Source organism: Branchiostoma floridae, chromosome 9 (assembly GCF_000003815.2).
Source record: "Branchiostoma floridae strain S238N-H82 chromosome 9, Bfl_VNyyK, whole genome shotgun sequence".
Lineage (NCBI taxonomy): Eukaryota > Metazoa > Chordata > Leptocardii > Amphioxiformes > Branchiostomatidae > Branchiostoma > Branchiostoma floridae.
Genome location: NC_049987.1, coordinates 13,972,873 through 13,999,613, shown reverse-complemented (window position 1 = coordinate 13,999,613; position 26,741 = coordinate 13,972,873). Strand labels below are relative to the sequence as shown.

The following is a 26,741-nucleotide window of genomic DNA, read 5'->3' as shown; positions in this document are numbered from 1 at the left end:
AAGGTAGTAGTCTGTTAGTAACTGACGAAGTTAGAACCAACAGAACTAGTTAGCCCCCTTATTTATCTGCCCAGAGGAAGAAGATATGCCTCAACATCAGTAATGGTAGTACTCAGGGTTAACCACTGTTATTGGCCATACTTGTGGTGTGAAGATAGTGTCTAATTTCCCAAGTGCACCAATTAAAATCCAGTGTTTTATTGGATAGAGAGAGAGACATGACAATATGTATTATGAAATTGTGTTAGCTGTGTGGAAAAAAGTTGAGAAGGAAGTAAATGCAACCACAATGTATATCACCCCTAGTCACATGTGGTCTTGATGGTAACAGTACAGCATAGAGTCACTTCCAGGTGATTTTAAAATCTAAACACAAGGGAAAATGTTTTAGTTCCAGTTTTCCACCTGGGGAGGTAGAGATCATTCATCCATATGGAAAAAATCATTGTAGGGACCAGGACACTCATGGGAACCATCCATCACTGTATAGTACTGTATGCTCACATGTGGTCAGACTTTACCCATTATCAACCTCAGAGATTAAAAACATTCCTATTTCATCTTCATGCAGACTTTTTCTGGTCATGTGCTGAAGGTATTACATAGAAAAAAACAATAACACATCCCCTCTATTTTGGAATGGTATTGTTAGTTATGAATATTTAACATTGCTGTAATATTATTCATTAAAGTGCTGTAATTAGCTTATGTCTGTGAGAGAAGACTATTAATGAGTAACAGCACCTTTTGGTGCAGAAGAAAATCCTTATTTGATTATGTCTGTGCATGTGTGCATTTTCCCAATTAGCCGTGCAAAGTTGGTTGTGAGATAGTCCAAAACTGAGATACATGTTGCGACCTAGTTTGTAAAGTATAGGCCAGGGGCTGTGATGATTATGATTACAATCTCAAGCTTGTTTGCACGATCCTAGGAGAATTGTGAAACTTGTCCAGTATAGGTTTACTCTAGCCCCCAAGTGCAAACACTGAGTCCAGCAATTTAGATTAGGTTTGATAGCAGTGTAAACTTAAGCGCTAGATGCCTGTGTACAGTCCTTAGGAACTCTCTAAACAGCCATACATGCAGATTTCCTTATCTCCACGGAGTGTTTTTGCAGTAGGAAAGGACTTTGGGATTACAGTTTTTAAATGAGCTGTGCATATGCAGTGGAGTTAGTTTTGTGGTGGTTTACTGTTCAGGAGGTCCGATTGTTCTGGTAAATGGGATTTTTGCCATGAATGCTTGATGTTGTGGGTACAATGGGAATTCTATGGGAGCATGGCACAATGGGCTTCAATGAAGCGTTTGTGTGGCTGCCCTGGCAGGGAGTGCAGACGCAGGAGAAATGTGCAAGAATGGAAAGAAAAGAATTGCAAATTTCCAAGCCTGTGTATAAAAAGCTGCCTTTCTCTCCGGTCATTTTTGCCATCTCGATAGTATGTATGTCTTTGTTGATTGGTCCCCTTCATTGTCCTAGCGTAGCATCAAAATGGAGACAGTCCTGACTGATCCGCAGTTTGTTGTAGCCTGTGAACTTTGGCTGGCATGTGTGAACCTTTTACCCCTTGGTCTTAGTGGGGCAGTGGATCCTGATTCTCTGTACTGTAAAAATAGACCCTTTCCATATTTGGCATGTACAACTAGTTGTAGTACACAAGCAGAAGCCACATTGTAACCAGCTCACATAATATTTGAAAATCTAGTTAGTATGACTGCGGTACCAGTTTGAACCCAAGCTAAAAGGTTACTATTCCATATCTGTTGGTTAGCGTACTTCCATTTTTTCAGGAGGTTGCATGTGTTGCGCCATAAATCACAAGTGAACAAATTAATGACTCCTTTTCCCCTTTTTAGCACCAGGTCTTGCTGTGCTTTCCTTTTTGAGTTATCCGATGCATGAAGGATAAAAGATATCAGCCGAAATCACCAACTGAAACTTTTGTGTCCGCTATGTTTTGAATGTCTTTCCTAGACCTGAAAAGGAGGAACAGAATCTACTAAAGGAGACAATATTCTTGGAAACTGACTGGCAGGGATCATGGCAGGGGGAGATTCCATAAGTATAGATGACAGATTAAAAATGTTGAAATGAAAGTGACCCACTACTATTAACACATATCTGGTCTAAATAAAGATGATAAGGGTCCTATTACAATAACAAGGTGAGGGACAGTGGCTATCATTAATCAGGAGGGAAAACATTTCAACTGTGGTATGTACTTTGATGTCCACCCCTCCTGTTCCTGCCACCAGGGAGTTGGACTATCCCAGGGGTCAGGAAGAGGGTCCACTAGAACTCCCAAATGAGTGGGGGTGGAGGGGTAGGGGAGACCGAGAATTTTATTACAACCAGACTGTACAGGTTTATTACTACCAGACTGTGCTAGATCATAGTGGCAAAGTCACAATCAGAACGAGAAATCACTGTTTTAGTCATTGTGAATTTCTTGCCAATTCTATCTCTGTGGGTCCAACTTTGGACCTTGGACCAAGCTTACCGTCCTGTCTTTTCAGTTGCCAGTACAGCATCTTCCACCTCACATCCTGTTAATCTGCAATATTGAAATAGCTTCAAACTCACAATAACACTAATCAACACTTTAAAACAATATCTCTATTTGGATCATTTAGGTAATCCTCAGTCCTCGACATTGAAGTTAGGCAATGTAGCTAAGCTTCTGTTTTGGAGAAAGGCCCAGGAGAGCACAGGTCGTATCTCCATCTATTTGTTCATTCAGCAGGTTCTGTATCCCATCTTTATTGAACTCCAACAGTATTGATTTAATCTGGAGGCAGTAATATGGTCAAAACACTTTGCAGATGGGAGTAAATTAAATTCATTAACTGGCGGATGGCGCAGGAGGGGCACTGCTGGTTTGATTAGCTCAGTTTATAGGCAGAATGGCTCCATTATATACTTCCATGATTTGGACATTGATGGAAAGGGGGTATACATTTAGGCAAAGTGCCAAATGCCCAATTAGATCAGAGGTGGGTAAAATTGAAGATGTTTTGATACACTGCGCTAATCACAAGCAGACCCAGTTGCACTTTGCTAAATCTATGGAGTGTCTAGCAATGTGTGATAGCTTGGTGAAATAATCCTGAAGTTTATGATGTATCTTTGAATATGCTTGGAATACAAAATGTAGTCTGACGAAACATTCTCTTGCTCAAGTGTCAATTCAAAGACCTTCCACAGAAGCGACATAATTTTGGCCAGATGTGTGTATGTCAGTTGCAATCTAGAAAATCTGCTGTTTAAAAGGATTCTTGGAAATGTGAATAGACTGAGAGGTTTTCCAGTAAATTTGGAGAGTTCAGTGACCTCTTGACAGAAATAGTACACTTTTTCCAGTTGTTGGGTTCTCCCTAGAGCTAAGACACAAGTCAAGCTTTACAGTGATGATTGCAAGGCATCAACGTTAAGGTATGGTGTGATTAAAGAAAGGCCACACCAACTGAAGTTTTGATTTATCAGGCATATTTTGAATGCAGGAAAGGAAAGCTGCATCAATTTCTTGTCATACAACTTTTTTCATGTTCATAGACAGAAGTTATTTATTTGTTAGAATGGCCCTGAGGTGAAAGAATGTTGTAAATTGCCAAGGGAAATCATGCAAAGCCACATCTCTGCTGCCATGTCCCCACATGTTGTACCCATCCTAGCTTCACCACATGTTTACTGTAAATTCACCCATTTTCGTGTGGATTTACCCGATAGAAGTGAAAAAGGCAGTTTGTGAGCTGTTTGTTGTAGTTTAGTGTTGTAGCACACAAACACATTTTGATTTTACAGTAGAGAGGTACCTCAGAAATAGAAACCACTGCAACTATTTCAAGATTGACAGTAAGCATATCAGAGGGGGGCCAACTGGGATATCTCAGCCTTTTCAAGTGAACCCTGTGGAGGTTTTGGGTCATTCCCATGTGATAACCTTGGCTGATGGCAGAGTTAATGAAGTCATTACATCTCTAGGGACACCTGCCCAAGTGTTTCTGGAAGGCAATGAATAGCGGTAGTTAATAGCCTGAAGGGTTCGGATTATTGCAATGTGGCGACAGTGATTGTGAGAGTTTCTGACAGGGATGGGTCACCCTTGGGTCACTTCTTAGCCCTTAGAAAATATGCCGTAACCTTTCACGGTATTAATATAGGCAAATTGATAAGAATGTTTTAGAGTAATTTATTTGAGACTGATGGCTAAGCAATATCATGACCACAAGGGTTAGGTGTTAAACATGGGCATAAAATGATTAAGCTTACTATCCATTGTATAATGGATTGCCAATCCTGTTAGCATATCCCCCAAATCCATGAGATTAGCCCCATTTGTGTCTGACAGGAGGGATCCACACATCATTCTTGCAGCTAATCCCAATCATAACTTTTTTATATTCATAATATGGAAGTGATTAAGTTGGCATTCATGTGTCATTTGATAACATGGCAACTTTCTGTCAATGTTTTGGCAACTTCTTGAAGCAATCCTAGGCAAAAGAAAGTCAATACTTTGTTCTTAGTTTTGTAATTTTTATAATGGGAGAAATTGTCCTTATCCTAGTAGAATAGTATAAATTCTGTGCCAACAACAAGTTAGAATGTTTCAGTCTTCTCTTCTGTTACTATGTCAGTTTCTTACCAGAAACATGGACAAACCCAGCTGATATTGGAATCTATGTAAACATAGGTAGCATTCATTAAATGCTGTGTACCCTGGCCATGGGACTGTCAGTACAAATAAGCTGGTGTTGTTGTAACTGTCCAGCTCACCAGGGTCACCTAGCAGGCCAGTTGGAACTGGAAGAGAACTCTGGGTGGGGACGGCTCAGATTCCACCCTCCTCAAGAAAGTTTCCCCTTGAACAAACAGCTCAGTCTTGCTTCACAGCAAAATTGTCACCATGAGTGTTTGGTGGGGCTTTGTTTGCCAAGATTTAGATAAACAGCACCGAAAAAGCATGAGAAATAGATTGTTCGGCAACCCACAATAGTGAAGATTTATCTTTTTGTTTGTGACTGGCAAAAAGTATGTTTGCTTCCCATTTAAGAAGGGGAAAGGAATCGCAAAGAAAGTAAACTGATGATCAAGTTTCTGTAGATGATCAAGTTTCTGTAATCTGTTTGGCTTGTGTAAACTGTCCCACTGTGGTGCAATAGTTGGGATTTTGTCTGGATTATGTCTTCATATTTTAGTACTTGTACTTCTAGGATACACAAAATATAAATGTTCATAGTATTACTCTCTTTGACTACTTATTGAGCCATTATCTAAAGTTAATATACCTGATCCATTCCTCAAAGGTGTGCTGCACAAGATAATGATGCCACTCTAATGAAAAAGTTTCTGGACCAATCAGATGAATGTGGTTAATTGCGATCAATGGTGGTTATTGTTGGATGTCTCAGTACACAAAAACATAGTTTATTTCATGCAAAGATAAATGATGGCGTGTTATCTTAGCCAACAATCTTCATATTCTAATAGACAACTTTACTAGAACTGCATCTCCAACTTTGGGAAAATTTGATTAAACCCCAATGGTGCACTTTTGTAACCTGTAGGGTTTTGAAGTCAGAAGAATGACCTGGAATTCCCACAACTGGGTTCAGGTGACTTCTAATTGGGAGAAACTGCTGGACATCAAAGTTAACTGTTTCAGGGCTGAAATCACTGATGGGAAACCAGCATGTTGCTAGTCCAGTGGTCCTGAGGGAACATTGTTGGATTAGGCATCACAAGGATGACTTACAGTTGTGCAGATAAGTGATCTCTGATCTGTGATGGGTTCCTTATGTTTACAGTGTTGTATAAGGGGAAGATTCACTTGCCCTACCTTATGGTGAAGAGATTTGCAAGCAACGTGTTGTCCCTTGCCTGTTGATATTAGTAGTGTATCATTGTGCAATAGGAATTTTTTGTAGATTGTAAGAGAATTTTTGGTGATATGGAATTCCAGAAGTTTGTTATCTGTGTACGAAATTTAATATAGGGGTGGTGTATATAACAACATGAAGGTCATTGAACTCCTGGAAAATACCTGGCAGAGTTGATAAACTTTGACACGATTAACTGGGACTTAATTCACAACAAATGGTAAGCTTGAAGTGGTCAGTGTGTTTCTAGTTTTAATGGGGACACACCCACTGCATGTGTCACACAGTCCTGTTTCACAGATTCAAAAAATGTATCACTGAAAAGCCAAAGGGTAAAAATAATTTAGATAGGAGTTAAATTGGGCAAGTTTTGGTTTTCAGGATGAATATCATCTGTTCTTGAACTAGAGTCAATAGAAGAATGGACCCTTTTTTGGTGGGTTGAAAAAATAGGGATGGCATCAGGAGGATACAATATAATCATCCCCTACATGATGATTACATTAAAATATACATTGACTGGTTCCTTTCCTGTAGTGTGGATGGTGGATCTGTGATATGAATCATGGGGTGTCCACAGGATGGAACTGATTAAAAGCATTTAGTGATGACAGTACCCAATGATGACTCAACAGATATCTTGTGAGTAGTGTGTAGTCCTAAAGCCAGTGGCCTAAACAGGCTTGCTCTTGAAATTTTGCCCTAGCCCCTCTGAGGAAGACCTTGTCTGTTTACAGAATTTAGAGAGTTAATCACCAGAGAGCCACTTTTCTATATATGATACAAAATTCCGTAAAACCTTGAAATATTTTCTCTCACTGTTTCCATCCCCAGGATACAAAATTTCAGCAAATCAAAGTAAATAGTCCAGCCCTGTAGCACCAGCTGTGGACCATTCCAGTACATTTGTCAGGGGATCACCTCCTTCATGGACTGGAAACCAGGGATAACTGCTTCAGTTTCCCAGCACAACCATATGGGGAGTATACAGGCTGAAGGCCACACCACTGAATACAGCATTAGGACACAAATAAACAAACAGAATAGTAGAATAGCTGACTGGGGGCAGTTTCTTTCTCTGAATACCAATCTCAAGAAATTAATAAAAAATATTTATTACAGGTAGAAGATGTTAATACAAAAGAAGACAGCAATGAGCCAGTTGATAGTTTTGAAAAGCAATAAAATTATTAAAAAGGTGTTTGTATTTGTAGCAAGAAAGTCCTCAAATCGCCAGACTGCCCAGAGGCTTGAGTAGATTTTTTAGCTGAAAATCTACTCCATCACATTGGATGGGGTGCGGAGATCTGCGAACATTGGACAATCTGTATAAACTGCACAATGATTAAGAGAACACCAGGCAGGCGCAATACTGCTGAAAATGTCACCCAGAGCTTGCAGTGTCACTCATGTCTAATGGATTTTGCTGCTATGTTACAGGAACATTACTAAGAAAGAAAACTCTACTACCTTCAAAGTTGGGATGATTTGTATCGCACCTCTCAACAGACAGTTTTATTCGACCACAAAGAGGATTGGCAAAGTGAATTTACAAACTCTCTAATTGACAAGGCACTCAGGAGATGGGACAGTGTTGAGAAGTCAGGGACCATCAGGGCAAGGCCGATTTTCAAAACAGGAAGTTTTCATTTCTTCCCACTTCCTTCCTATGTGGTCCACGCATTGAAAAGTTGGTTAGGAAGACTTGGTGATTGATAATGCTTATGTTGATAGTTTCAGGTGGTCTTGTTTTCATAGTTGAGGTTGTAGCAGCACTGAAGGAAGACTGGCATGAAATGAAAGCATCACGTTCACAGTACTGTTGATCTGGACTTGAGTTTACCACTAGAATATCGCACAAAAATCTCCTTTCCACTCCAAATGCAAAATTGAAATGAATTAACTTTAGTTTCCATAGATACATTTCAACCCTTGCGTACATACAGCATACTCCATAAGATATGACTCGAAACAATTTTAATTGCCAATCTAGTCAACATAATCAATGACTCCAGACATTCAGCTTCAAGGTGCAAATTCTATTGAATATGATAGAGAAATTTCTAAAATGAACATTTTGAACCATCTCAAAATGTGCATCGAGAATTAAAAGAATTCCCCCAAAGTCTGTTACCAAAATCGTTATGTCCTTGTACGTGTCAGCTAATTTTTGACAGTCAACAATTTGTTGTTGCGATTCACAGGCGCCAATTGAAGCCGTTCTGTTATATAATGCTTCCGCGAATGGCGCCGCGACAACTTCCCACCATCTGCCGCAGTCTACGAGTTCGCTGAACTGGAGAATTTCCCTGGTGGTCCAATAATGGCACAATCATTGGGCCCCTAATGGACATAATCCACTTTCCAAGCGTCATGCTCCCCTACAAGAGTGCATCAAAAGAGAAAATTCTTCAAAAGCGCCATTTTCGTCTGGGTTAGAGTGACTGTATAGTTGGCCTCTTTAATCTTAATGTCATATGTTCACAGATATCTCGATATGTAAAATGAAAGATGAATGTTTGAGTATTGAAAAAGCTACAAGTTGTTAACAGGGTTGCTAAAAAATCAAAGCAAGTTTGAATTATGAAAAGAGAAAAGTGGTCCTCTACACTATATTGAAAAGGTTAAGCACTGAACTTGAACAGAAATAGATTAAAGTAGCTTTTTCTTGATAACCCTTGATGATGAAACTTTGCTGTAGCCAATTTTGCTTGTGATGAAATTGAAAATATAGTATCACAATTAAAAAGAATTCATATTTGACAAAGTTTCATAAAGCTTCCATGTCCCAAAATCCACTGCAGAGAGTCAGACATTATCATAGAGAGTAAAAAATTGCTGATGCGTAGATGATGGCGCTCTAGTTTCCTGGGCCATTTAGCCCGATCATCCCGCTGTCCACCAAGTAGCTTGTCTTCATTTCCTTTGATGGAGACGGGGAACCCCAACGACACATTAGCTCGCCTAACTCAAATGGAATTCTAGACTTCTCGGTCGCCTGCTCAAAACCAATTCCTGGTTTGACCTTGAAATCAGACGACTGCTCACTTCAGAAGGGGAATTGATAAATAGTGCTCCACGTTGTGTACGGGTTGTTCGCTTGGTTTGTGTCATCTTGATTTGTTTCAAAAGCGGTACAAAAGCTTTCACCAATGTGTAATTTTAAAATTCCTAAACCCCAATTTGTGAGATAAGGTAAAAGAAGTTTGTTTTTGCATTCATTTTGTCAAGTTCAAACAAATTGTCATACAGATTGTCAATTACTGCTTCACCCCTCCATTCTTTATTCCCTGTCCCCAAGTATGTTGTTGTCCTCTGGTCTGCACATTGTGAGACTTTGTTATGAACACATAAATGCCAAGTCACAGCAGTACAGCATGTTCAATAGAATACATGGCACTTCAAAAATGAAAAACAAGTATCTTTCTGCATGCTAATTAGAAAGATAATGGCAATCTTTCAGCAAAGTCATCAAAGCGTTGAGAAAGTGAGTAATCAGAAAGTAAATGCAGAATAACAACTATTATTAAAAGGTTGTCAACGCTTTTGATGCTGCATAAACTGTTTCTCTTTTCCGGCAAATCAATTTTATTTGTAGTCTATCATTGTATTTTGTCTGGTGGTAGATGCCAGATTCCTTCATTTCAAGGTGACTCTTCAGGTTAATTTGATACCAGTCTGATGATATTACATTGGAACAGCCAGGTAGGAAGGCTGTTAATGTTACATTGCCGATGTCAGGCTTAATTATATTAATCAGTGTAGAACGTATTATTTCAGCAGGTGGAATTGATGTGGTGAACTATAATTTTTGTTGTTTATCGCTGTTTTCTGTGAATTGCCGCGTATCAACAGTTTTTGAAGATGAAGGTCGAACAAGGACACACTGAGATAACGATTAGACTATTTGCTTCTCTAACTCCAAGTGTTGTAAATATGAAAAGAAATAAAGATATTAATCTTTGTGTGTCTCGAATCATCATTTCAGTTGTAGTATTGATCATTTGTCACTAAAGTTTATATTTTAGTACAATACAGTAAAACTAAAATTTGTCTGGTGCAGGTAATTTTCAATGTGCAGGTACCAGTGCAGGTATGCAGAAGAAAGGATTTCGAGCCCTGATATAATATGTTAATTTTATGACTTTAAAGCTCATTGTCAAGTCTTATTCTTTGTGTTCTAGTATATTTGTGATGTTTAGAATTATGATAGTTTCTCTTTTAGGAAGAATGCTGTATGAAGCTGCTCTGTTAGTGTTCAACGTTAACCTTTTCCTCATATTTTCTTGCAGAAATCAGCAAAGTTCGGGTAAACCTCTTCAAGTTGAACAACTCCAAGCCTCTAGAGCTTCCAGCGCCAGACGGCCCCACAATGACGTTATCGGAAAAACTATATGTGCCAGTAAAAGAACACCCAGACGTGAGTATTACAACTTAAAACCACTATCATTGCTTGTAAATATGTTCTTGCCAGAGTCTAGATTGATCTCATATCACATTGTACACTGTAGTCTTTGTCTGACAGTCCTCTGGTACTGGTAGTGCCCTGAAGCATTTTCATCCCCCATGTAGGTCAAAGTTGTGGCTTAGAATGGTGAAAGCTATTTTGTTTCTTCCTCGTAAGTTGTGATTCAGTTACTATACATGGCGTGATGGTAGTGACTTGCAAAGTGTCCTGTTCTTTTAACATCTCCAATAATACTCGGTTAGAAGTGTTTGCCATATTTGGATACCACTTGGCTGGAGTACTTGGCCAAGATAGCACACTCAAGAAATCTTCCTCTTGTCTTGTAGACCGTCCTAGTCAGAAACGAGTACCACTACATATTTGGATATCCGAGGAGAGGGCGTACTCGTGTGAAATATCAGTGCCATGATTCCCGAGTACCAAGGGTCGTGCAAAAATGTTTGGCCAGCGCTAAATCAGTTGTGTCTAACCTCTCAACCCAACATCCACTCCAATGCTGGGGAATTTCACACTCCATGTTCAAATAGGCTTGGTTCTTCCAACAGATGTGTAGGTTGTCTCGGAGTCAAAAATACCCCTACAGATGGTGTTGTCAGCTGCAGTGAAAATGAACTTGGGGAAAATGTCGTGAAAATGAAACACCTGTGAATTTTCATTTTCAAGTTGCCAGAATAACACAAAATCATTGGTTTATTCTCCAGCTACATTTATAACTAATTGAATAGTTTGGAGTTCAGAATGTGCTATTATGTTTGATTGGACCTCTAACATTTTTGTGATTATTATAAGGACCTCTAAAAACCATCTCCAAGCCAAAAGACTGAACTTAAAGGTGATTGTTATATGTTGAAACTTGGCAGAAAGCCACGACAATCAGTATAGCACAGGAAATGACAGCTGATTTCGCACAAGTTGCTCCTTTTGTCAGCTAAACATCAACATGTATCTGTGCCAACAATCATGATGAGTCAGGGTGAATCAAATCAACGTTGGCCATGGTTTACAAATTGACAAGTTTGGGATAAACATGTTGATGGCATCCACAAACCAATAGGACTTGCTCCATCAAAAGCTAGATATGGAGATTGACAATGTATATGAAATCAACTACATACAATGTATGCTCTCATTCCCACCTTATATCTAGATACTGTGTCTCCATTTCTATTGCACATTGAATTCAAATGGGAAGTACAAAGGCAAAAATAACATAGTATTTTATTGGAAAGATTAAGGTTGTTGTAGAATTGAGTTTGTCATCTCAAAATGTTAGGAACACAAGTGTTAGATTACCAGTGACGTAGCATTTTAGCTGTGAATCCCATTGAATTTTGATTTAGGGCACTGCAATGTGCTATGTGATAAAAGTTTATCATAAAGCATTTCACCTTTGAGAAACGTTGAATAAGACATGCTGGTAATAAGGTTCTTGTTGCACCAGCATTTTCCATCTTTCAAGGTTTTGTACAGCATCAATATTGTATGAAACAGCATATTCAGCCATCAAGGGCTTACCAAGCAGTGACTGGAAATGGCACCAGTAGTTTGGCCAAGTGCACCCATTGCTCACGCCAATTTGGTATGATATGATCAAAGTTATGAAAAATCAATGAATTTTTATATTGCAACTGTTCATGACGATGAGTTGTATTCCTCGGGACAAGGCTATAACATTTACTACTAAGTGTGTGATATTTGTTGTGTGGTAACGTGGTATCATCGTAACCCCCACCCCTCCCCTGCAATCCAATGGTCTGTCATGTGATGGAATTATTTGGAGGGTTAGATTTCTCCCTCAGCTGTCTTCCTGTGACAGACAGGGAGCGTTATTGATATGATATGAAAATATGTTTAACTATGGTGCTGACCTTTCCTTCCCCTACCACATACCAGTTTGGGGAATCCATGGCAGCAGCTGGATTGACAAGACAGTGGTCCCCGCTCTATTGCTCTATAAATATCTTATGATATCGTGATCCCCCTCCCGAGACAGTTAACCCGACGCATTGTCAGCCAGTATTGGAGCCTGGATGGTGTTGTAGTCTGTATTGAGTGCCCAATTGAAAGGTTTGAATCAGAACTATTACTGCACAGCCACTGCAAAACCAGGAAAATGGAATTGAAGGCTAGAAGATGCCCCAGAAAGCCATGAAGTGTACATCACCAGACTGTGCATGTGTCAGGAGTGCTTTACTGTGAAATTGAGCCTGAGCCACTAATTCCCTTACACAGTGCACCCATTTCATCATAGTGTTCTTCAGATTCCATTTGATGAGGGGATACACTGTTGCAGGCCCGTTTTCCGACTGAACGTAATGCCGCTTTTAGCGCTGCTCAGTCGATAGAAAGGCAGCGCGCTGGATTGAACAAATGCGTTCCCCGTCCAATGATAGACCCGTAAGTGGCGCGTTGCCGAGCAGCCCGAGATTGGGGATTGAGCCGCCCGCATCGGGCATATACTCGGCAACCCGTTAGACACCCACCCAACAAGTGGTGATAGATCGTGGAAGATTACGAGATATTATATATCTATAAATCTTAATGTGAAGCTCCACTGAGCTGTCGCGCCATGATTGTCTCCCCAACGTCGTCTGACGGGCAGGATCCCATGGCAAATCTTCCCTATCGATATGCAGTCGGTGTTTGACAGGCCTGGCAGCTGCTAGTTCGGGTCTACAGGAGGGTGGTTTGCAACGTGGTGATTTGTACCACTTTGATGGTGCCTGCTGTTGTTGTTCCTGAGACAGTGGCATCTTGCCATCTTCAGGAAGTTGTGTAGAAAACAATGCGAGAAGCTGAATATTGGAGCATATACTGTGAGAGGACCCACCTTAGGGACAGCTGATATGCAACAAAGATGATGATGATGATGACGACGATGATGATGATGATGATGATTAGGAAGACACATATCACTTTCATCCCAAGGCCAATCACTCAATTATCAAAAGCCACATCACAGTTGTCTGACTAATAAGTGAAAACCTGACACCCGTTTAACACGTATTAATTAAACAAAATATATTTACAGATGACATATTTCAGACAGCTTGGTTTTTAAAAGGATCTGATTATAATGCTGGCAAAGAAAATTGGTTATCTTAAGTTGTCAACAGTTAGTTACTTGTAAAAGCATCATACTTGAATTTTAAGTTAACGATGACAAAAGAAGGGGGATACTACGCAATGGTTTCCTTTCTTTATATAAAATATAAGTGTATAGACACATCAGCAGTATGCCTACAGCATGTAACGGGTACACCCACCAAGGAGGAATCAGACCGTAGCAAACTGTACGCGTCCTTGCTGATAAATGTTGAGGTTAGCGCTGGCTTTTACGGAAAGGGCATCGACGGACCAGCCTATTATTAAGTATTCATAGAAATTACGTTCCATTTCTCAGCTGAAGGAGCAGTAACATCAACCGCAATGTCCATAAATTTTGCAGGTGTTCGTCGGCCAGAAAACAGAGCAATTAATTGCGCTGGTCTTTTTGGTATTATGATGTTGGAGCATGGTTGTGGTTTAACAGTCTGCAAAACAAGCGTTTCTTCTGGTTTTGACATCTAATGTATTAAAGGTTGTTTTTGGAAAAGCTATTTTAATCCTAACTCATGGATATAAAGAAATGTCAAATTGCTGTCACATTAGAAAATCCATTCCTTAAAGCTATTTTTTCTCTATCATATTTTCAGCACAAATCTGAAATCAGTAACTCTGAACTACCTCAAGTGACCTACTGTACTAATGATCACCGCAAAGTCAGGCTGCTATACTTGGCAAGTTATGCTAAGCTTCACATGACGCCCCCCAAATGCAAGCGCAACATTTTTTGCTGTAACTCTACTTGTCTGTGCACTCCTTGGTTGCCTAGCAACAACATGGTCCCACATGATTGGACTAGGTGGGAGGTCAATGCCCCCTGGACTAATGGATGTTCAAGTTGACCAAAGGGTCATACTGGTGGCCTTGACCAGTAGGATTGTTACCAACTGTTTGGCCAAAGTTCTTGTTTACTTGTGAGGTTATTGTAAGCATGGGTCCCTTCTGACCACTTACAGTGATGGCATAGTTTTGTTTTGTTATTTATTATATACCAGTTGGTTCTGGAACTAGAAATAAGACAATGGTCAGTAGATTTGCTATGTCCTTTGTAGGTTACTCAAGTCTGTCAGTTTGGAGAGAAATTTGAAAAGTGAACTGAAGTATCTCAAGCATGATTGCAGAAAACAGTGTTTCATCTTTCTTGAAACATCCAGGTTGAGAGTACTTGATTGACAATCTGCATGAGAAGTATTTGACTGAAAAAGTGCTGTCTGTGGAGAGGGTTTTGCCAATCCCAGTTTTACAGCCAAGTGGACAGTGGAAAGAGGAAAATGCAGATGGCTTGATCCTTGTTTTACAGCCAAGTGGACTGAGGAAAGGAGGAAAATGCAGATGGGTTGTCTGATCAGGATGAAAGATCAGGGGGTATTCCGGTGTTAAATGTCAGGATTGAAGGTCCAACAAGCACTCTGTCAATGTCAAAAACAAACCCTTGTCTTGACCTTTGGGTAGTAAAGAAGACCAAGAGGTCAATGTCAGAAACTGAGAGAGGAACAAGGTGGAAAGAAACATGGTCACGCTGTATACCACCAGAAAGATAAATTGTGCCATGGGATGAAAGCTGTGATAACAGAAGAAGGCAAATCACTTGCATGCTATGCTCTTTTCAAAGGCTTCCTCTCCCCAAGTGATATGAGCAGTGTCTTTGGTTAGGTTGGATTGATATGATCATCTCCTTCTTTTGCCCTTGCCATGATAATTACTCAAAGAGACATGGGCTATCACCTATGTAACTGGGGGATATTGCAAAACTATAAGATGTCACCTCATTGATAGTTTTTGCAGTGGTTACAGGTTTTCAGGCGCCATCCCATCTATGCAGTGAACCCAGCAGGCATTCCTCCCCTGACCCTGGTGTCCCCGGAGGGTCCCTGTGTTGTCCCAGGTGCTGGCGCTGCCCTGCTGGTGCATTAGGGCTGTCTGAAGTCCCATTTTAGCTGCCTGAGCACACACCTTTGAAGTTGTGGCAAGCACTCGGCCATGACGGTTGTGACCTGACTGTACCCAGTGGAAACATCCAGCCACACTTTGCCATCAGTTGGCTCACAACTTCCTAAAGAGACATCAGCAAAGGTTATAAGTGAAGGGCTAGAAAACTTCCGTTTTATAACGTCTATGGGTGTTTTGATCACTTGACAGGTTTGCAAGAAGACAGTGATTCTCTCACCCCTATAAAAGGTTATGGAAAACAAGAGATACTTGAATCCTCTGTACAATTTCTAAAGAATGAACTGATATGGGACTAATGATTTTTAACAATCTTATAAATCAGGACCCGTCTCGACACAGAAATCTCACTCTATCTTTGAAAAAAAATTATAAAATAAATTTTTGAAAAGATGTTTTTGTTAGCCTAAAAATAAGTTGACATATGGACTCCCTAACAGTGAGTAGGACAGGAGAAAATTTGAAGCTGGAGACAGCCCTTGTTATTATGCCTAATTTGCAATGTTGAGGGCCCCTTTAGAAAGTGGGTTTCTAGGGCATGCCATTTTACTTGAAAACTTTGGGTGGCCTAGGGACATACCTTTTTCAATTTCCAATCTCTATGACCCCCTGTCTGTCATTTATTTATTTATTTATTAGTCATATGCTCACTTGACTGACAGATTGTAAAGATTCTGCTCTAAAATATCATCTTGTTCTTTCACAGATGTATTATGGATAGCAAATAATGTGAGGGTGTAGTTAAGGCATTCTTTATTGGAAAGTATTACTTTTGCCCTTGAAATTTCCCTCTAAATGAATGGCAAAACTAATTTCATCCATGGTAGCTGGCTACTGTCCCAGTTCCATAGATGATGTTGGGATCAGCATGCCTGACCCCTGCACCAAAGGTCAAGTCTGTGACCTGTGACTCAACCTGTCCCACCCCCAGGGCTGATGAAGATTGGCAGGCACTGGTGGTAGGGGAGGGGGAGGGTCCTGGTTACCATGGTGATGTCAGAACTGAGATGACAAGGAATGCTCTCTCATGGAGGGAGGTCTGCAGATATAGTTTAGCTTATCATATAGACTGTTGGTAACATAGTCATGCCTGCAAGTAAGTTTGCAAATAGCTATAAATATGAGCAAGCTCGTTATCAACAAATCTTAGGAAAAACACATAGCAAGCAAAGAACTTAGTTTGATTCAGTATAACTAAATCACAATACTGGTTGCTGGCTGCTGTAGGCTCTCTTGATGGTGTAATGACTTTCGTTCAAGGTTAACATTTACCTGACAGAATTACCTACCTACATTCAACTTAAAATGATTTCTAACTGTATCTAGATATTTCAACGTACAATTGTTAATAACATCAGTAAGACATGTTAACATCCGCTTTTGTGCCTTAGAACTTTCATTCCAGCATCTTTAACCTAACTCTGAACAAAAGTTGGAAAAGGTACAAATTGAATAAGTTAAACAGTCCTGTCACTGTCCACTTCCTCCCACACAAGTCCTCCTGGGTTTGACCTCTCTATGAACTTCACATGTTGTTCCCATCACCACACCCTCAGTGTCCCTGCACTGTCAGCTGTTGCCATGGCAACAGCAATCAATCTGAGACACTGACCATAAAAGTAATCCAGTGTGGCCAGATGAAGTGTCCAGGGGAGAGAGTGATACAGGGGTGTGAACAATGACTTCCTTTGAGTTTTGCCACCTCCTTGAACTTGGACTTGCTGTGCATGTTGTGCCATATCTCCTGTGATTAACGCCTATGGCTGAAATGGAGTATGCCCTTCATCTTATCACGCTAAGGAAGTCCCTGAAAAACCTTCTATCAAAACAACTCCCAATTGGAACATAATCTTCTGCAACTCAAGTACTGTAGCAGCGAACTATAAGCACATTATCAACAGAAGAAGGATAAAATGTTTAATTGAAATTCTTCTAAAAACTTCAAAGTACCTTCGACAATGGTTTTTTCAGATAGGAATTTGTATATCATCTATTGTGAATCCTGTACATTGTTTCTTGTAGAAATTTAGATTACGCAAAATTGTGTTTAAGCATTTTTATTAGGAAATACGAGCACCAGTATTTCCCATCATGCACCCTTCTGAGGCAGTCTGGGAAGGCAGCCAAGTTTGGCTCTTATAAATTTAACGACTATTACTGGTGAAGGTTCGTGTGACATTGACTTAACTGTCACATTCCCCTCAAGTTCAACTAGGACAGGAATCTAAAAGGGAAATGAAGGACTTGACATTGACCTGTTTAACTTAATAGATTAGCCCATACTCCTCCTTGGTCCTCAAGCACTGGAGAGTAGTAGTGTACCAAAGTGTATCTGAGAATCACTCCTATTCTTGTAGCATATGGATAATGAAAATAGTATTCAGTTGCAAATGATTACTTTCTATTCTGTCCTCTTTTCGGTCAGCCGCTACGTCACAGTAGCAAAAACGTAAATTTACTGCAGTCCTCGTAAATGTATTGCTTTTATCTAGATCATCAAAGATGTTTTATCCACATACCAAGGCTTTGAGGTAATATGCTATCTGGTCATTACACCATTACGGCAGGGCTTTTACGATGTGTTTACACCTTGGAGAAGTTGTAAACGCTGTATAGAACGCTCGTGGGTTTCAGGACCCAGCTGTCGAAATGCCGCAGTCTCAGGCAATTCAGCGCTCCAATAGTCCCCCATCGCAAAGGTAAATTGGGGGCAGAGTTCACAGCAAAATCACTTCCCCACTAACTTTTGTCGCAACACCTGCGGTCAATCGCTATGTTATCATCATTACACCCGTTAAATCCCAAACGATGAAATCGTCTTTGTGGCGGGGCTTACCCTCAGACATTTGGAGTGCAATAGAACGGACGTTATGCCCATCAGAGAATCATCGTTAACCCTGGTCGGTAATGAAATTTTTACTACTGCTGTGATTGGAAGAAATGTGACATTATCAGTAGGCTAATTGTTTCCTCAAGGGGTAAGTTGCCCTCTATTTCATTAGCCTTGCATAGTAGCCATATTACAGGCGTAGCACGAGGAAAAGGCTGTGTTTTAGTGCAGGATGGCTTTATAGCGCGGTCATGCTGACCCATAAGCAGCGAGTATTCAATCTCAGTCAGCAGACGGGATTGTGTTGTAAAAGTCCTGGACAAAAGTGTTTTATGTGCGTCGTGGTAATTCCTGCAATTACGGACTATCTCTAGTTGAGGAATATTGAAGAGGCAGAAAATGACTGTGCTGGGTATTAACATGAGGATCTCATCAGTATCCATTGTCCCCCCCTGCCCCGACACCGGATCAATAATCCTGGTGGAACGAAATAGAATATACTGTGCGGAAATGAGCAGTTTACCCAGGTAATCATGGGGGGGACCTCCACGCTTCCCCGGTGCCGTTTCTTTGTCATGATAAGATAAGCTCTCGGCGGAATCCTGGAACGAACGGATTTTCATGCGAGATGGTATCGTCATTAAAATTTGTGTAGCATTACGCGATCACTGGCATAGGCCTACGCTACGGCGGGATATCCATTTAAAAAATGGGGGCTTTACGGCTCTAATTCATTTTACCCAGATTGCATTTATTGATGATAATCTGTGGTTATTGATCTTACCGAAACGTCTGTTCTTCTGTCCATTTAATTAATAGACCTTTCAATTTTCCTCCTGTCCATCTCACAATATCAGCGGGCGAACAAATTGGCTCATAGACAACTGACGGAACGGCTACCGATTCTTCGCTCTCGCTGGACATGTACATATGCACATCTCTGGGATGATAGCACGCTGCTGGGTTTTTGTAACGGATGGGTTATCGGAGAGTCAATAAATCAATACGGCACTGAGTGGAGCAGTTAGAGCGGCTCAGGAGACCGTGGATAACCGGCCTTGTGACGGTGGCACAGCCACAAAAGAAGAGGTTATAGAAACATCAATACGCTACAAGGGAGTCAGGGGAGCCGTTGAGAGCATGTACATTACACACCAGACTGCTCTCGCATTCAAACAGCCAGAACAATTGCACACGGTCAATGGGTTATTACCATTTGCTTTGCTTCAGAATGTAGGGCATATTGCTAACACTCCCACATTTTTATCATGGTTATGGTTTATTGGAGTATACTGATCCCAATCTTGTCCCTGAAGTTAGTAAAATGCCTTCGGCCATGTGTTTACACATTGACAGTTGGGTGGAGCAACGGCAGTACAATACCAGTCCTAATGGTAGATATGAAGTGCAACTATCAGCTGTAGCCGTTGGCAATGATGTGTAGCGTCTGGAGTTATGGTTACGGAGAAGTAGTCATGCAAATGTGTTGGCCTGAAGGCCTACCATAACTACCACTGGTTGTTGGTGTGAATCTTGAGATACTTTCATGTTAACATATATAGTATTCCGATCCATTTTGATGGTCCATTATCTTTCTGATTCTGCAGTTCAACTTCGTGGGGAGGATTTTGGGGCCGAGAGGAATGACCGCCAAACAGCTGGAAGCAGAGACAGGCTGCAAGATTATGGTGCGGGGAAAGGGATCCATGAGGGACAAGAAGAAGGTAAGAAACAGCAAAGTGAAAATTTGAATTTAAAACAAAGTATTCAGTGAACTTATACACACACACTTCCCTGCCTAGCTCGTGATTTTTGTTGTCTTTCTGATACTATCAACCGACGTTGTCTCAGTGATTTTCAAACATGAGTAGTAGTATTGTATAATATGCAATCTACTTAATGACACTGCAGGGGTACAAAAAGCATCCTTGAAGATAATAGAGTGATAGGTATACAGTGGAGTGAGTTGCAAAAGTTTTATCTGGTCAACAATGACAGACATTTTCAACAGAGGGAACCACACTTTCTGATTGACTAGAATTAGGGTCATGCTGGGGTCATGTCTTACCTACTGTGTGGAATGGTACAGCCTAGCTGAAATGCCCAACTTGTGGTAAGACAATGCAAAATTGCAAAAAGACACAATTATACTCTTTGTTTGTGAAAAAATGTTTTGAGTTAAGACTTAAGAGTGAAAAAAACAGCTTTGGGTAGGTACAACAGAACAGGAAAGGGCTGGGATACTGCATTGTTGTCCGTTCTGGCAGCATTTGAAAGAGGAGGCTTAACTAGATATGTTTACAAAACACAGCACCGCAGTCAAATAAAACAATTTTTTTTTAGTAGAGATAACTTAGACTGTTGTCTTGGTTAGGTGCTTACAGGTGAAAATTGTTACCATAGCTGTTTCTTTGAAGACATTGTAATCGGATCATCAGTTGTAACAGAACTAAACACCCTTTTTGAGAAAGACAATATTTGCGGAGTGTAAGAAAACACCCTTGCATCTACAAAGGAGCAATAGGAGGTATCAGAATGTATTGTAACTGTAACCTCTTTTGTGGCAACTATCCTGCAGATCACAGATCGTTTTTCTCAAATCTGTACGCTATGGTTGACTCGCGTCAAGGTTAGCAAGACTCCTATGTTTACAGAATGGTACTCGCGTGTTAAGACCTATTTGGAGGGGGATTTAAAAAGAAAATCAGCATTGGCAGTTACGTTCATGTATGACAGCAAGCTGTCACAACTTTCCGAACATCCAAACTTTTTCCCTTTTGTATTTCCGTCACATTTTCACATGAAAGCTCAAGGCAGTGACCATTTCCCTGGCCGGCCTGTTTTCGCATTCATTGGCAGTGACCATGATGGCAGGGTACGGCTGACAGAGTTCTAAACAAGGAGAACAAAAGTTGACCCCCTTCAGCGCAGCGCACCAGCAGACAGTATTCAGGCAGCTGATAAGTGTCTGATCCAGCATACCCACCCACCCTTCTCGTTCTACTTACAGACAATGTGGACTGCAGATAGGGATGCACCAGCTTCAACTATCAAAGAAAAAAGCAAACAGCTCAAATCTAGCAAGCTCCTCGGTCTTTGTGTTCTGTATCTGAAGTCATTATTAGTAGGAAATAGCTGTCTACATTTGACCTTTTGTTACAAACTACAAGACCACACAGGATACTGTTTCTGTCAAAAGTGTAGGTTTTGTGAGTAAATGAAAGGTTAAGCAACTAAAATGCTACCTGCTCACTTTTACTATAATCCGATACAAGTTCAATTGCATGGATAGGGAGAAATGCCTTGCTGTAATGGGTGTCAGTGTCTTGATAAATACAAAGAAACATATCATCACAATGACCCCCTTCCATTTTGATATCAAAACTTTGACAAAAGAAAAAGACACTCCCTGAACAATCCATCAAGAATTTTTCTGAGTGAACGTTATATTATCAATCTTGTAAATAATCTCCCATGGGGCCTACCATTTCTGAAAATGTCCTGTATGATTAATCTCTGTATGATTAATTACTGCACGTGATGTGGAAAAATCTTAGCTACCAAGGTAACAATTCGTCTTACGCATACATATGTATCATAAAACAGTGGCAAAAGCACCTGTCCCTTTTCATTATTCCAAATGTGATTTAGAAGCTGATGAATACTTCGAGCTTGAGCATCATTTTGATGTTGAGTTTCGTAGTGTATTTAGAGCAAAATGTAACACTGCTTAATTAAAGAACAACAAAATGTTTTTTTCTATAGCCAAAAATGGGAGCCCACTATTTGCATGCCTTTTCGCACCTCCGAAAGTGGTGAGGTCTCCAGTAAACATGCATATTTGCACCTGTAATCAGCCTCTGTTGTCTGGCTAATTGATAAGCATACCGGAAGGCTGGTGTGTAGGGCTGAGCAAACCACATAAGCACCTGATCTGCCACAAGGTCTGTAATGGAGACAGTTTGGACAAATATTTGACATCCACTCCAGCTGTGGTCCCAACCAGTTTGGTTGGCAATTTGGGCTGTGTGTAATCTTGCTACTGAATTTGTGGCTAGGAATGTCAATACTCGGTTGATTTGTCTGCTGTCAGGCATTCTGGTTGTTTTATCCAAGTCATCAAAGTTCCAAAATGTGGATTGTGAAGGAAATAATGAGAATCTCAAAGTTCAATGAACCTGTTTCCACGAAGGAATGGCCCAGTCTTTGCAGGTACAGACATATCTTGTGGAAAGGAAACCTCTGGTTTCCACAGAAATTGTAGCAAAGTAAGTCAAGAGTTCCTTGACAAACTAGCAACAGAAGCTCCAATTAATCTCCAAGCAGATCAAGTATGCCTAATTTCCTTCTTGGTTTTCCTTCTGGCAACAAAGGAAAGGTTCAAGTTTACCAGCCAGCCACAAGTGCAGTGTTCAGGTGGATGCTTGTGGCAGCAAGAGGCATGTCAACCCTTATCCTCACAGGGACACAGCTTCAAGTGTTGTGTACATAGTAGATGTTGACTGGTACAAGGTAGTTCTGGATTGCAAAAGGTATTGAGTAAGCAACAACAATCTCCCCTTTTGCCTTTAAATGAAAGGCCTACCTATGTGGATGGACAAGAATGTTGTCTTCATAATCATAGCAACTAGAATAGATATGCCTTGCACTAAGTCTGAGTTGACATTATTTGTACCTCTTGTAGTTACAATGGCAAATGCTTATCTCTGAAAATTCAAACTAAAACGTTCAATAAGAATACAGGAAATAAAAGTAACTTCAACTTGACATCTGTGGGAGTCACGTTCCTATAGTATATAACTGACTATCCTAGCGGCAGGATATTATCAGTGTGATGTATACAGCTTGAAAAATGACTTCTTTCCCAAAGCCTCTTATTTACTGTGCAACTTGTAAGGCACTCTATTCTTCTGAGTTGATCTACTGATATGTGTTGTATAATTCTATGACAAAGTTTCTATCTGTAGCAATGAGATAAGAAAAATGACAGACAAGTTACCTATAAAACAAAACTCTGCCACTGTCATCATGTTACACTTGTTATTATCTCCTCCTAATAATATCACACTACTGGGCTATTACTTTAATGTGCTTGCATCTGTCTAAATACAGCTGCTAAGGATTTGTACTTGTGAACTAAATCCCACCTAATTTATAACATGCTCTTCTTTGTTTTCAAAATATTACCAAAGAAGTAACAGGTGACAGCTCTTTGAATAATCAGATGTTTATATTTAGTAAAGTTGAAGGTCTGTTTTGTATTGGTAGAAGAGAACACCTTAACTTCTACACTGTAGCCGCATGCAAGCTAGTGTTTGAAATGAAGGACAAAAAAAAAAGGACACCATATAGAACTTATTTCAGAAAAGTCTATTGGAACCACTTCAAGGTTGAGGGAACTATACTACATACATCAAGTTGGATTGCTGTCATACAAAGCTCTTGAGATAACTTGACCTATTTTGTCAAGAAAGGTGTCATGAAAGAGTAATAAATAACTAATATATGGTCTAACACCTATTGTGGGAGGTGAGAAATGTCCGTTTATAGTGTGGGGTGTGCAATGTTGAAGTGTTTTTCTCTGCAATTACACATATCATTGTCCATTTCTATAGATAAGTTACTTTTATTTATGGTACAAATCTCAACCTCATAGTTTTCTGACCAGGAATGATAATTTGATTCGAGAGTTTATGCAAGAATCCCTAACTAACCTGAATGGGGACTGTACCAAAGAGAGGTGTTGGACTGTGAAATAATGAACCAAAGCACAGTTATTTAGGTGGCAATATACTGTGTGGTAATTGGGACACCCCCTGGCACTGTGCAACTTGCAGAATAACCCCAAAAAGGGGCAGTGGTTGTATAACATAACACACAATGGTAACGTTGCCCAATAGATAAAAGTGCCCACACAGAGATATTGTTTAGTACTTGAAGGTCACAATACTTGGAAAATATCTCAACATTTTGAAATACATAGGAAGTGAACAAAAGATACGTCTCTTTGTTGCTGTTGTCCTTTTCAAACATCCTTCCTTGGGAGTCTTTAACCTCTGAGATAGAAATTTAGTATTTAAACAATCAATGATACTCTTTTTTAGCCATGCTGATGCATACATTTACAAGATAAAAGTAAATATAGGTCAACCATATGGGGAAATTGTGCTCATCTCTCATTGTCAGGTTCAGGGTGTTTTTCCATCATTCTTCTAGGTTGATGACCTGATCCCCCCTCCCCCTGACTGGAAATAAATGACCTCATCTGCCTTGGGTGTGTTGTATGAAACATCTGTGACATCATCATGAATACCTTCATTTTTCTACAGATATTATCATTGCCTCTTTTGTTGTGAATGGAAAGTAGGGTATTAAGGTCTGGGTCTAACTTTAAACTGCTGAGGTAAAGGAAGCCATTGTATTTATATTCATTCTCACCTTCCACATACTGTTAATTCAATAATTTTTTCAGCGCAAGTTTCTGCAGGATTTTAAATTTGTGATTGAAATTGAAGCAATTCATGCAGTGAAGTTGTCACTGCAAAAATAAAACCACAGCAAAAGTATCAAGGTTTATAGTATATTACAGAAGATTTTCGTTTTTTGAAATGCTCTGTGTTCTCACTGAGTCTTGAGGGTGTGCATTTAATTGTTAATGTGACACTTAAAATGAACACCTATTCATGTAGCCTGCTGACCTAAATTTGATAGCAGAATGATGTAAACCAAGTCTGTTGTACCAAGAACAACCTCATGTAAAGTCTGTTTACAACACATCTTGTGTAGTGCATACACACGTGTAGGGTATATCTCTTTCTTGGAAATCCTGACAAGTGTGTGGCTTGCTAACTAGTAGTCGAATGGTTATGCTAGAACAACATCCCTGCACACACTCATGCCCAGGTAACTTTACAACAACAGCCTGGGGCTATCTTGGCACATTGTCTATTTTCCTGACTTACATTACAGGTATGCATTGTGTGGGGTATCCCAATCCACCTGTTGTGTTACAAAAACCCTGTCTTTGTTAGGGTGAGAGGGTTTACAGTTATGGGGAGGTAAATGACCCCTCCTGTCAAAGTTTGAATGGCAAAAATAAGATGCGATTTAGAGTGGTAGATTTCTTTAAATGCCTTTACAATGTTAATTGTGTGGTAAGTGCCTTTAACATTTTCTTTGCATTATGTGAGTGCCACTATCAAGATATAATAAACTTATTAGGCACTAGAGGTACAAAATCCTGAAGTCCCCTCTGAAAGAGGACACAATCTTATGGAGTTGATAATACACAGGGAATAATGGATGGAATCTTTGCTGAGCTAATCTCCAAGCAGATCCTACAGTAGCATAAGATAGTATCAAAAGCTGGCAAAGGAGTCAAGCTGGCCTAGGAGTGTGTTTCGCTACATGGCAAATGTACGCCAGTTTGGTACTATCTTATGCCATTGTAGGATCTGCTTGGAGATTATGCTGAGCTATGTGCTACTGAGACAGTAAAATTAACCAGTCGGCCAATGGGAAAAGGGTGCCATTCACTGCAACAGCTATTTGTGAATGGATTTTGTGAAGATTTTGCCATTTTGTGCCTTTTTTACTATTTGAAATATGAGAAACCTTATCATTCAAATTCCAGAATGATTCCAGCAAGTAGCAGTATATTTCCTCTGCCCTACCTGCACAGAAAGTTCCTATGTATGAAAAGGCTATAAGAATACATACAATGTTAACAAGGTGCTCTTCTTTTTCTTTCTTTGTTTAGGAGGAGCAGAACAGAGGCAAGCCGAACTGGGAGCACCTGAATGATGAGCTGCATGTCCTGATCACAGTGGAGGACTGTGAGACCAGAGCACGCATCAAGCTGCAGAGGGCTGTAGAGGAAGTCAAGAAGCTACTCGTGCCATCGGTAAGTGTCCTTCATGTTTTCTTTCTGTTTTTATTATGCGCTGAGTATTACTCTGTGTGTGTGAAGAGATGTGAAGACTGTTTTGAAGAGTGATCTGGAATGAAAATCAATAATTCACAGGATCCTTCATCTCAAAGAAAAGTTTCCATTTCAATGACAAGTTACTTGCTTAAACTTATTAGACTTAAACCTCCAGAGCAAAATCATTCAACCTCATTCAAACTTGATCTAAAGCAGTGAGAAAAAGATAATAAATTCAGATAGGGATGAAAAGCTATTTTAGTTCGCTCGGTGTATCGGTACTAATTATTAGGAGAATAAAAATTGAACTGTTATTTTGTATTTTCCTTTGGGAAGTGTAAGGGCTTCCTTTTCTGTATCGAGTTGCTATGTTGATGACCAAGACAACAAGGTCAACTTAAAGAATGTGGAATAGATTAGCCAGACAATTGGAACAGTCAAGGCCAGTTGTGTGGTACTTACCAAATATGTGGTGTATTGCTTCCACATGTTGCTGATTCAGGGGTGGGGCATAGGGAATAGGGTCTCTGTGTAAGAGGGTAAAGTAACAATCTACTTAGAACTGTTAACTACATTCCCCAAGATGATA

The 26,741-nt window shown here is 40.1% G+C and overlaps 1 protein-coding gene across 11 annotated transcripts in view; it reads left to right on the top strand.

The window, feature by feature from the left end:
• The window catches only part of LOC118422398 (protein quaking-like), a 62,249-nt gene that overhangs the window by 9,335 nt on the left and 26,173 nt on the right, over nt 1-26,741 (top strand). For all 11 annotated transcript variants that reach the window (XR_004831889.1, XM_035829924.1, XM_035829926.1 and 8 more), the window contains exons 3-5: nt 10,171-10,298; nt 19,836-19,952; nt 25,988-26,131. Coding sequence is in view for 10 of the 11 variants with exons in the window: in XM_035829924.1 (XP_035685817.1) it covers nt 10,171-10,298; nt 19,836-19,952; nt 25,988-26,131 (389 nt within the window). In the remaining variant the exon portion in view is untranslated. The remainder of the gene's footprint in view (nt 1-10,170; nt 10,299-19,835; nt 19,953-25,987; nt 26,132-26,741) is intronic.